Genomic DNA, 12,753 nt, shown 5'->3' on the forward strand with positions numbered 1-12,753 from the left:
ATTAGCTTAACGATTCAAACTAATTGATATGCCGTTTCAATCAAAACTGTTTATTATGATCAGCAGTCTTCCAATCTTGTTTGTTATAGATCAATTGCTTTGGTAATATGTAGTAAAGATGGCTATCGTTAGATTGATACATCAATTAGTCCCTGAATTCTTAACGAAAATATATTGGCGAAGCTGCCGATGTGGCTTTCTCCTTTATTTATTGGGTTCTCTATAACTAATAATATGCTCAGCTTGCAGGAACATGCTGCTTCCATCCAATGCTACTGACTACTATGTCTAATAAAGAGCAATTAGCACATGTAGTTGACACTGCCTGTGATATATATTTTTTTTATGACATTTCCTTGAAGTTAACTTATAAAGTGCATAATGTGTTGTATTTACTGGTACTGTTGATGTTTAGGGACTTATTTGATCTTTTATTTCCCTATGTCTATATTTTCTTATTTTCTTCCTGCTTCTCAAACAGTTTCACTGAGCTGTCTAACCGTATTTAGACAGCAAGATCATAAAGAAAGGGGTGGAGCTGGTTTTTCATTGTTACTATAAGTAAGAGGCACTTTACACAGATAAAACAAGCAGAGGAAAAATTATTTCTTATATGGACTGCAGATTCTGCACATGCAACAATGAGTGGAGTTTCTGAAACACCCCAGAATACAAGAGATAGGTATGGTATCATTTTAAAAGATTTAACGTAAATGCCATTTTAATATTCCAGTCAATATAGAGAGAAATGTATTGGAGTACATTCTTATTATGTTTGTGCAACCCTTTTGTTTTTTTCTATACATGTGTTTTTGTGCAATAGAAAGGGGGATTAATAAACTGACATTGGACACACTCCAAGGTTTTTTGTGAAAATAGTGTTATTCTTTATTCACAAATGCATTTATGAATAAAGAATAACACTATTTTCACGAAAAACCTTGGAGTGCGTGTCCATTTTATCATGATATATCATTAAGCTTTTGACCAACGCACCCACCTCTGCTAAATTCCAGTAAGAGTGCGTTCACCTATATGGACATTATATATATATATATATATATATATATATATATATATATATATATATATATATATATATATATATCAGATTCTTCTTGTCACTCTTGGAAGATGGGATACATCAAGCATTTCTATTGACACACTTGTGTGTAATTACTGTCCTTAGATTCATTTATATTAAATGTATTTATGTTTTGGTTTATAAAAACAATAGTGGCGTTATATTAATACAATACAATACAATATAATAAATTTCAATAGAAAAGGTGTAAAATGCAAACAATAGGTGGCATGTTTTCCCTTTTATGGGTCAGTAACATCGGCAGATGGAATATTTAAGGAATTGCTCACCAGAAGATGAAAAATGTCATGTATTGCACATTTGAAAGGACCAAAGTAGAAAAAGATGTTAAACTGCACAAGACTTCAAATATGTAAAAAAGTTTTTAATCACATTCTGAACAGGTTCTCTATGTGTTCATCAAATTTTGGGGGGTTATATATTAAAGTCTGATTTTTCTTTTCTGGTAAGAGTTTTAAAGGGGAGAACACAATTTTTTGTAGAAAAAAACCTTGATTCTGCTGAAAGTCCAAATAAAAAAGTACTCCGTCTCAAACCTGCCGAGCTCATATAGAAATCAATGGCAAAAGTCTTGTTTACAATTTGAAGATATTATGATCTGATATGCACTGGGTTTCGTACAATAATCAGATTAATTTGCGGTTTTCGGTCAATAATCCAAAAAATACACCAGATTTTTCAGGTGCGAAATCCGAAAATATCATACGATTCTGATTTTTCAGGATTTTATCGAGTCTTTTCCCGCATCAAATTTTTTCAAGTTAATTTATTGATAAATATGGTAAAAATCTGGCCAGTAGTTTGGTTGAAGTGGTTTTACGAAAATAGTGAGAAATTTTAGGATTTTAGTCGATTTTAGCGGTACTTTTCAAAGAAATGTTGTCAGTTGGCTAAAATTGATATTAGCACAAAATATAAAGCAGTATTTATAAAGCAACCAGGGGTTTACACTACACTAATGACAAGACTACAGTGACCAAATCAAGATTTGACCAATAATGACCGGTAGTGGTGGACACTGATGTGATTATGGTATGATCAGACCTTTCTTGGAGTTTAATGAAAACTCTAGAAGCACACTTTGTCAAGGGACTATGGGATCATAAAAACTCAAGGCAGCAAATATTTTCCCACCCAGTCCAGCCCTTCAAAAGTCAGGCTCAACTGGCCCTTACAAGATTTATAATTATAAATTGGACTAGTAGTAATTATTGTCAAAGTATTTATACATTTTTATTCAATAAATTAGGCTCCAAATCACAATTGTTATTGCTCCATGCACTGAAATGCTAGGGCCTACTTGCGCAGAAGTTGGAACAGAAGAATCCTATGCTATTGTGCCAATTGGCTGTATATTGGTGAATCCGGTGCAAGGGATCCTTTTACTAAAAGCGCAAGTCAACCACAAAATTACAAATTGATGAAAACATAATTCTAAGCAGATTTTAAATAAACATTTATTAAATAATTTTTAGTGCTTGAAAACAGCATTTACTTTACTCCTGGTTGTTACTTTTTAAACAATGCTGCAAAAGTCTTAGTTCCCCAGCAAAAACAGGTCTGTTAATTAGCTAGTTTGTCTTACATAATATCAACAGTCTGAGCCATCAGGGCAGAGAATAGAAAAATAATAAATTAATATTGCAAAGCTGCAAAGAATTATGTTTTCCTTTATCAGTCAAAACATTATTTTTTGGGTTGCCATTCCCTTATGCAGATATAACCCTAATTTGGTTACTGTCATTTTAAATAGCAATTTACCCTTCTCAATCCAGGGCCCTGAGTCCCTTTTTGCGTACGAAAAGTACTGGGAACTGGGATTTACAGTGCAGTGCCTCCACCTACGGAACACTGAGCAGCACACCTCAAGGGATTTCCACTAGGAAAAATAAAACACACACAGTTTGCACTAAAACAAATATACATTTCTTTGAACAGTAATTTATAACTATAAATGCAAATCACACAATATAGCTTTTACTCTGGGAAACCTGTATGGACTATCAACCCCTGGCACAGTCTCTCAATGCCACAGTCCGACACCGGGTGGATAAATGCCAGTTCAATGTCCTTTTCCCAAGAGCTCTTATGTCCCTGCCCCAAGGTACCTTTCCTATTGAAAGTAGTAGCCGCTCCCACGTGGCAGGTACAGGAGAAATACCTGTCCTCACCCTGGGGAAACACACAGTGGCCAAAGTATTCACAGGCTTGAGATAGAAACAGGCTCTTCCTGATGCTCACACACTTTATCTAACAGAGCAAAATACTTTTACTTCTTCCTGAAACTCCTTTTTAAGCAGCACTGTCACACACTACACCCATCTGGATCTCTCTGGCTGCTGCAGCATAGAATCCCTGTTAAACTTTGTTGGAGACCCTGTACATTTGGCTCCAAAGTCAGGCACACCCTCTCTCCCAAGGATGCACTTGGGTGCCCAGCCAATCATATGGTTTTCCAGCCAGTAACTGGGCTGAATGATGTCACAAACAGAAAAACAGGGGAAGGATTTGTCTGATCCCCTACACAGACATTAATTGAAGAGCACCCAAATGGGAGGTTATTTAAGAAAAAACTCGAACGTCTTATACTCAAATATTCCCGACCCAAAAACTCGTATAGAATTCGACTAAACTCTAATCGAGTTTTTTCCCAGAAAAAAACACTGTCAGGAAGGATATTAACATCTTCAAATGGGTCACTGGATCTCTGCCATTGACTTCTACATGAGCTCACCAGGTTTTAGGTTGCAAATAGTCAAATTTGAGTTATTCCCATGGTCCAGGTTTGATGAATCTTGAATTAGAATTTGAGTTTGTAGTTTTGACCAAAAATCCAACTCAAAAATTCAAATTCATATTTACAATTCGACCCTTAATAAATCTGCCCCTTAGTGTACGCCTGGTGAACAGTATGCATGGGAGGGACATGCAGGTGGATGCCCATGCTCTACCCTTATGCCTTTCCTTACATGTTTGGGTGCATCTTGATGCCTATTCTTCACTATAGAAATAGAGTTTTATAAAAAATGTCCTAGAGCTTAAGGTTTTTGTGAGCTTCAAATGTTAACTTGATATTTTAACAGTAACAACTTTATAAATATGAAAAAACGCTAGCATTTTGTCTTTTTTATTTACTTTTTTGGAATACCAGATATGATGTCACTGACATAATAATGAATAGTAATTATGAAATGGACAAGCCCCAATTCTCCAACAGTCGGTTGAACTAATAAATGGTACATTACCCCTAATCATACTAAAGTACAATGCTCAGGACACACACAGGGAATCTGAGAAAATATGGGAACCATGGTGAGATGCCAACCCTCATTTACCCCTACCAGATGACTGAACTCTATGTATAACACTGTGCACACGCCATTTAACTTAAAGGGATACTGTCATGGGAAAAAATTTTTTTTTCAAAATGCATCAGTTAATAGTGCTACTCCAGCAGAATTCTGCACTGAAATCCATTTCTCAAAAGAGCAAATAGATTTTTTTATATTCAATTTTGAAATCTGACATGGGGCTAGACATAGTCAATTTCCCAGCTGCCCCATGTCATGTGACTTGTGCTCTGATAAACTTCAATCACTCTTTACTGCTGTACTGCAAGTTAGAGTGATATCACCCCCTCCCTTTACCCCCCCCCAGCAGCCAAACAACAGAACAATGGGAAGGTAACCAGATAACAGCTCCCTAACACAAGATAACAGCTGCCTGGTAGATCTAAGAACAACACTCAATAGTAAAAACCCATGTCCCACTGAGACACATTCAGTTACATTGAGAAGGAAAAACAGCAGCCTGCCAGAAAGCATTTCTCTCCTGAAGTGCAGGCACAAGTCACATGACATGGGGCAGCTGGGAAATTGACAAAATGTCTAGCCCCGTGTCAGATTTCAAAATTGAATATAAAAAAATCTGTTTGCTCTTTTGAGAAATGGATTTCAGTGCAGAATTCTGCTGGAGTAGCACTATTAACTGATGCATTTTGAAAATTTTTTTTTTTCCCATGACAGTATCCCTTTAATGCTACATGTTTTCCTTTTAATTGGAAATGTCACTGTAGACATGATGTAAACAATTGTACCCAACCTTGATGTAATTGGCACATATAACTGTTCCATTTGTTACCTTTTCTTTTGTATTCACAAAATGAAAAATAAAAACTTTTGAAGAAATAAAAATCATCAAAAATTTACCTCATTTTGCATATTTTCATTGTTAACTTTTAAAACATTCCCAAGCAGGTGCAATGCATATATATATGCAGATTTTGGCACAAAAATGGACACTGACACAGCAGTTTACGGTTAAATTGCAGCTTTGCTGGCGTTTATTTGCAATAGAACACAATTCTTCAGCCCAATGGCTTTACATGGGGAATCACATAACAGACAGTCCAGCTTTACACCCATTACTGGTGTTCTCTTTACTCACGTTTGAGTTTGGCCCTCACTGGCTTTCAGCGGACCAAAAGTCCCAGAATCCTCTCTGGGCACACTTGAGGCACTTGTCTCCTGGGAGTGGTTTCTCTGGTCCTCGCCCAGACCTTTGGAGCTCTCTCCAACTCAGGGGAATCACCCTCTGGTTCCCTGGTGCTCACCAGCACTCCTTATGTGCCCCCTTACCCTCCTCCACTCCAGGAGGTCTCTATGGAAAGAATCAGCAGCAGCCCCTGAGGTGTTGCTCCACACCTCCTTTTAACTATCCATAATTAACTAATTACTTAACTAGCTACCTATTTTAGCCAGCTGCAAAACCTTACATAGAGCAAGGGATGTAAGCCCACCCTGCTCTCTTCTATCCACTCCAGGGACCCATAATCCAGGTTTTACTGAGCCGGTTCACACTTTAGACTGCTTTACTAGCTGCAGCAATACATTTCCCTGGAGTTCTGATTTCACCAGCTTAATGCTGGTGAAATACGCATAATATAGTGCCCTTTAGACAGCCATATTTTATCATATATAGTGAATAAAGTACCCCCTCTTGTAAAATATAAGGATATTATAAGTTACCAAGGAGTTTCATGACCATATAAAAACACGAGGCCGAAGGCCGAGTGTTTTTATACAGGTCATGGAACTCCAAGGTAACTTCTAATATCCTCATATTTTATTTATTATAATACACATATTTCAGTGAGTCATGTGACAGAAATGACATCAGAACTCACCGTTTATAACTGATGACATCAGAACTCATTTATAAGGATATTCATGGCTTTGTGTATTATATATACATACGCAGTGGATAGTGTGCACCATGTTGAGATACATGGCTGCATGTCATACATCATATAAATAATCACACCCATTTCAAACAGGTTAAAGAAGAGTTGGGATCCTTTCCTGGTGACACCGGTGTGCGATGAAGAAGAGAAAACGGGACGATGTGTTCTTCTCTTCAGCATCGTAATCTGTGCCTTGGTTGGACTTCTTGTTGTTGCATCGGGATTTTTTAGCAAAGTAAGTTGTCTTGTAAACCATATTTATTTGAAGATATTTTTAGTGATTTAATTAGCCCATATGGCTCTTGGTGATCTTTTCATAAAAACATTATCCAGAAAGGTCCAAAATACGAGAATGCAAATATCCTAATAAAGCAAATGTGCTTTTTAATATTTTTGATGGTTTATTTTTCCTCTGTAACAATAAGACTATACATGATTGTAATGAAGCTGAATAATTCAGTGTAGGCAGCGAAACAATCCTATTGGGTTTATTTCATGTTTAAATGTTTTAATAGCCTTGAATAACCTGGTGTAGATCATATGCATGTCATAATATCATCCTTCCTTCTTTTTATTTAAAAAAATAAACATTACACTGAACTTCCAAGCAAATTACAGCTAAAATTATTTATATAAAGGGCATATATCGTGAAGTTAAAGTATAAGCTTCATCTCATGAAAATGAAACTATTTCTATATACATGCAATCAAAAATTTTACACTGCACTGAAAAAAACAAGTTGTTCTACCTCTCTCTATATGTGCAATTTTGTATCGGGTAATGTGAAAGACCGGTAGTTCTAATATATTGGATAGAAGCACACACCAGTGTATTTGAACTGTTAACTCTTTCCAACTTAAACTTTTAACAAACAAAGTTCAGTAGCATTCTAACTGCAAGCATTCAAGACTTTTCCCCACACCGCGGTTCTCACCATACAGGGTGGCTTCAACACTCCGGAATATTCTGGGCTTTTCAATAAGCCCTGCTGTCTCTCCTCTCCAGGGACACAAATTAACCAGCCTCTGGCCTGGCTCTCCTTCTGGCTTTCCTCAATCACTTTTGACTCTCAGTTACCTGGTCACATCTCCCTCTGCTCATTGCAGTGGCAGGCAGCACCCAGCCCTCTGGGAGTTCCTAATATACACATAGGGCAGCCATCAGAGGGAGACAGGGGGAGAGTTGTAGAGGGCCCCGAGGGTAAAGGGCGCCCGGCCACTCTGCACTTTCTTGATTAGCCGGGCCCCCTGCTTTCTGTGAGCTCCTGACTTCGGGAAGGCAGGGCGGGAGCACAAGGGGAGGTATCACCTGTCCATTACTTCCCCTTATTGGTCACTGAGTTTAAGTCCAGGTTGAGCTGCTCAGAGATTGGATATCTGAGGATTGAACTTCTCCTCCAGCTCATCCAATCACCATGCAGCTTTACCAGGACTTGAAATTCTGTGAATAAGGGAAGAAAATGCTGTCACTAGAAGAAGATGCAGCCACCTGTGCTGCCCTCCTCCCTTCTGTAGTTGGCAGCTCACTGACAGCAAGTGGGCTATACTAATGAAGTAAGTGTAACATGGCAGGGCCCCCCTAAAGGTAACCCTTTGTGGTCCCTGTTGTGTGGTGGGGCCCTGGGCACCAATTTTTTTCTAAACTTCTGGGGGGGGCAGGTTTTGTTACATGGACGTTTAAGGGGGGCCGTGGCCACCAATTTTCTTATAACGTGGGGGAGGGCCCCTGGCCACCAATTTTTTTTCCCATGTGGGGTCATAGCCACCAATATTTTTTAATGGGGGGCCCTGACCACAAATGTTTTTTTTAATGGGGGGGGCCCTGACCACAAATGTTCTTTTCAATGGGGGGGCCCTGACCACCAATATTTTTTTATTAACATGTGGGAACCATAGCCACCAATGTTTTTTTTAGTGTGTGTGGTGGGGGGGTGGACCTGTAGGGTGTGGGGGGCGGACCTGTAGGTGGGGCTCGTGGTGGGCTCAGCCCAGGGGGCCCAGGAAATTTTCCGTATGGGGCCCTGCGATTTCTGATGGCAGCCCTGTTTACACCTTCCTGCTCTGTGCCCTGCTCAGAGAGACCTTCCTAACACTCTCACTCACTAGAATTAAATACCTTTCCACAGTACAGCCTTCCTGTGGAAAGTGTATTGCCTGTTCCTTCCAGAACACTATAGCTTCCAGGGCCAGACAGCAAACATGTCCCACTATGGAGAAAAGCACGTTTTTTTTTTTTTACACTTTTCTGTGGTCTCTCTACCACAATATATATACACAGTATTCCCTAGAGAAACTTTGGGTCTGTAAATTGATAAAATAAAAGCTGCTATTTTTAACTGGTTTGCCATTTTAGATTGCTAATACCAGGCCTCTAGAGATAGCTAGCAACCCTAACGTTAACTGAATACAGTTTAAAAGACTGTTCAGGTCACTGAAACTCTTCAAAGGGACTTGTTAAAGGAATTGTTCAGTATAAAAATAAAAACTAGGTAAATAGATAGGCTGTGCAAAATAAAAAAAATGTTTGTAATATAGTTAGTTAGCCCAAAATGTAATGTACTGCATAAAGGTTGGAGTGACTGGATCTCTAACATAATAGTCAGAATACAACTTCCTGCTTTGCAGCTCTCTGGGTTTCCACTGATTGGTTAACAGGCAGTGACTAACTCAGAGTTAGAGATTAGTATTGTTCTGTCCTGGTAGGTTAGACATCCAGTCACTCCAGCCTTTATAGATTACTTTTTTGGCTAAAAATATATTACAAACATTTTTTATTTTGAACAGCCTATCTATTTACCTGTTTTTTATGTTTACACTGAACTGTTCCTTTGAGCTAAGAGCCAGAATTTTAAAACTGCGAATAGCTCAGAAACCACTAAATATAGAAAATGAGTGAAAATGGCAAAAGTGCTCAGACCATTCTGTATAAGACTACATCAGTGTGGGTTTGATCCACTCTAAGCTCCAATATATTTTAGGTAAAGTTCATTAGTACAGAATGAGGTGTCTATTTTAACATTTTGATTCCATTGAGAAGAAGGCAGTACCTTTGCATATGTCATGATTAACACAGTTGTTACTCTCACATAAAAGTTTTAAATTTGGAACCAGTTTATGGGTTTATGGCAGGTATAGAGCAGAAATTACTATAATACTATATACTATAATATACTATAGTATATACAGTCAGTCTGAGAGCTGATTTCTTTGCTTTTAGAGGATAAGATATTGAATATACTGTACACATTACTGTAAGAGAGGCTTGGAATGTTTTTGTCTACTTCTGTATTGTATTGTATTGTGAAAATTATAAAAAAAAACAGCAACTGAGTGAAACAATTAACTAGCAGCTTGGTAGGTTGCACTTAGGCAAAAGGATTGAACTTGATCGACATGCCTTTTTTCAAAATAAATTATTGTTAGTCATGTACTGTTTATATTAATTTCTTCCTTTTTAATATTTATAGCAATGCCGTGCATGAGCTCACATTAAAAACAACAATGACACAAAACTGACCTATGATTTATAAAAATGTCATTGCTTACACCCAGTTCATATCATAACTGTGGTTATAGACTTTAGAACAGTAGACTGCATGGAGGGCAAAGATGACTGTCTATCTGGTATATAATAACCAAAACAGTTTTTTTATAGTTACAGTAAAATTGTTAAACTTAGCACCACTTTCAAGTTAGAGTCCATGGAGCAGCAGGACGTAACTCTGAATTTACTTGGCAATAACCAAAATAGTGTTTTTGAGGTCACATAAAATTTTAAAGATGGATTGGTTTATGGCAGGTATAAAACGGAATTTCCTTTTGTATAAAATGCAATAAACTGCACATCACGTACCAGCTTTCTTCTCATTTCTTCTATGTCGTTCTCTATTCTCCTTTCCTCTTTAACCTTTTATCTTACTTTCACCCTTTATACAGTACATGTGTTTTTCAAACAAAAAAAGATCAAAATTATACCCAAAACTGCACCACTACTGTATATTTTGAGTTAATCAGGTAATCCATTAATATATTCAAATTCAATCAGAAGGATGTTGGAAATGTAGAGTCAGAACAAACTAATTGGTGTATCTCCCACCTAACTAACAAGTATGACACAGTACAGCACCATGTACTGATCTAAGGGGATGTTCATAGACCCCTGAAATAAAATGCTGTGTCTAAATATTAGCTCCCAAAGAAATTCAGATATGGACCGAGAATTAAAAAAATCAGCCCAGTCGACCTGCTTTCTGCCAGCAATATTTTTAGTTCATCTGTTTTTTATTATTACATTTATTTTAAGCAAGTCCACTAGGCTAACTGCTGTTAATTAGGGTGGAGAGTGTGAATAATTATTTGATAAAATTATAGAACGGGGATTTTCTAACTGACCTGGTAAATACCTGTCCAAATTTCAATCTGATATTGGTGCAGCACTACATCAGAAAGGCTCCAATCATGGGCCTGTGTCAAATCGGTCTGAATGGGCTAAGTCAGCAATTTATATCAACCTGTGTATTGACAGCTTTAAAGGGAAACTAAAGTCTAAAATAGACGCTAGCTAATGCTAGAAATGCTGTATTTTGTATACTAAGCAAAAACATGAACTTACTGCACCAGAAGCCTAATTAAACAAATGATTTATGCTTTCAAAGTTGGCCACAGGGGGCTGTCATCTTGTAACTTTGTTATACATCTCTGCAAGACCCAGACTATGCACATGCTCAGTGTGGTCTGGGCTGCTGTTGGGAGATTTAGGGATCATCATAAATTATTAAAACAGCACAAGTCAAATAATACTGTATCTGCCAGAAGTGGATACAGCAAGACTGTTTAATAATCAGAATATGCAGACTGCACTGGGTCCTGTGTTGTCATGTAATCTAATGTGGAGTTTATAGTTTTTGTTTTGTTTAATACAAACTTTCTTCAACTCTGCAGAACCAGTGACTGCAGCAAAATAATCCTCCAAATAGAATCCCTGTTTATCTGTTTAAATCTGGCTCCATGATCTTTGTCCCTGTAGCTGGAGTTGGGAACAGAGAATGTAAAGGCAAAAATAAAATCCCATTTTTACTTTATTTACTGAAAAAGAAACCTATCCCTAATAATAAATCTGTACCTTTTTCATAAAACAACATGACTGTATGCAGTGAAATTCCCCCTTCATTTACTAGCTCTACTAGTCACTGAATAACTCAGAGTTAGAGAGCTGAAAAGAAGGAAGTTGGGTTCTGGCTATTATGTTACACACCAGTCACTCCAGCCTTTATACTGTAAATTACATTTTTGGCTAACTAACTATATAAGAAACATTTTTTATTTTGTACAGCCTATCTACCCACTTTTAATTTTTACACTGAACAATTTCTTTAAAAAATACACAGGCCCATAAGTACCGGAACACATGCCAGTCACTACCACAGTAATTCAAACTGCAAATTTAATTGAAGCAGTAAAGGCTAGCCCTTATACCAGTTGAGAAAGGGGTAGGCTCCACACAATGTGTTATTCATACCTCTGTAATGCTTTCCAGCTGTACTACAGAATTCTTTTTATCTTTTTAAATTCATTTTCATCTAGGTAACCCTCTTGTTACTGGTGGCCATGACAAATGAAGCCTCGAATCTTTCAAGCAAGCCTTTTGGCACCCTTATTATTGGCATTGTGTTGGTAATACCAAGCATTCTAACGTTTATAAAGAGCATGTGGAAGCTGATTTTTACACATTCCCCCAGTCCCCGTAAAGGTGATGTGCTTATGGTAAGCATATAAAAACTCTGTGTATAATTTAGACTTTCAACAATTTGTAAGAAACATTTTACTACTTATTTTAACTGATATTTGCTCAAATTTTCACATTGCAACATAAGAAGCAAACAGCCAAATGCCAGCAATGGTTGTCACAATCAAAAGTTTACATTTGATTGAAAAATGTTTTACTCCATTTCTGGAAGAAAATGGACAGTAACACCAAGAAATAAAAGTGTTTTAAAGTAATGAAAATATCATGTAGATTTGCCCTGCACTGGTAAAATTGATCTGTTTGCTTCAGAAACACTACTATAGTTCATATAAACAAGCTGCTGAGTTGTAATGGTGGAAATTGAAAAAGGCTATATGGCACAGGTTAAATAGTGGATAACAGATACACCATTATGTTCTACAGAGCTTATCTGTTATCTGCTGTGTAACTTGAGCCTTTTTTCCTTTGAATGGCTGCCCCCTTGGCCACACAGCAGCTTATTTATATAAAAAATAGTAGTGTTTCTGTAGCAAACACACCAGTTTTACTAGTGCAGGGCAACACTGCATTATATTTTTATTACTTTAAAACAATTAATTGTTTTGATGTTACTGGTCCTTTAAAGACTTATTCTTATTGCTAAAGACTTATCCCAGAATC

At 37.3% G+C, this 12,753-nt stretch overlaps 1 protein-coding gene across 1 annotated transcript in view; it reads left to right on the forward strand.

Moving 5' to 3' along the window:
* Positions 1 to 602: 602 nt before the first annotated feature.
* The window catches only part of LOC108717413 (chitin synthase chs-2), a 37,202-nt gene continuing 25,051 nt past the window's right edge, over positions 603 to 12,753 (forward strand). Inside the window, exons 1-3 of the mRNA XM_018264670.2 lie at positions 603 to 682; positions 6,441 to 6,582; positions 11,931 to 12,110. Of these exons, the coding sequence (XP_018120159.2) occupies positions 642 to 682; positions 6,441 to 6,582; positions 11,931 to 12,110 (363 nt within the window). The 5' untranslated portion in view covers positions 603 to 641. The remainder of the gene's footprint in view (positions 683 to 6,440; positions 6,583 to 11,930; positions 12,111 to 12,753) is intronic.

The sequence above is a fragment of the Xenopus laevis genome, chromosome 5S (genome assembly GCF_017654675.1).
Source record: "Xenopus laevis strain J_2021 chromosome 5S, Xenopus_laevis_v10.1, whole genome shotgun sequence".
Lineage (NCBI taxonomy): Eukaryota > Metazoa > Chordata > Amphibia > Anura > Pipidae > Xenopus > Xenopus laevis.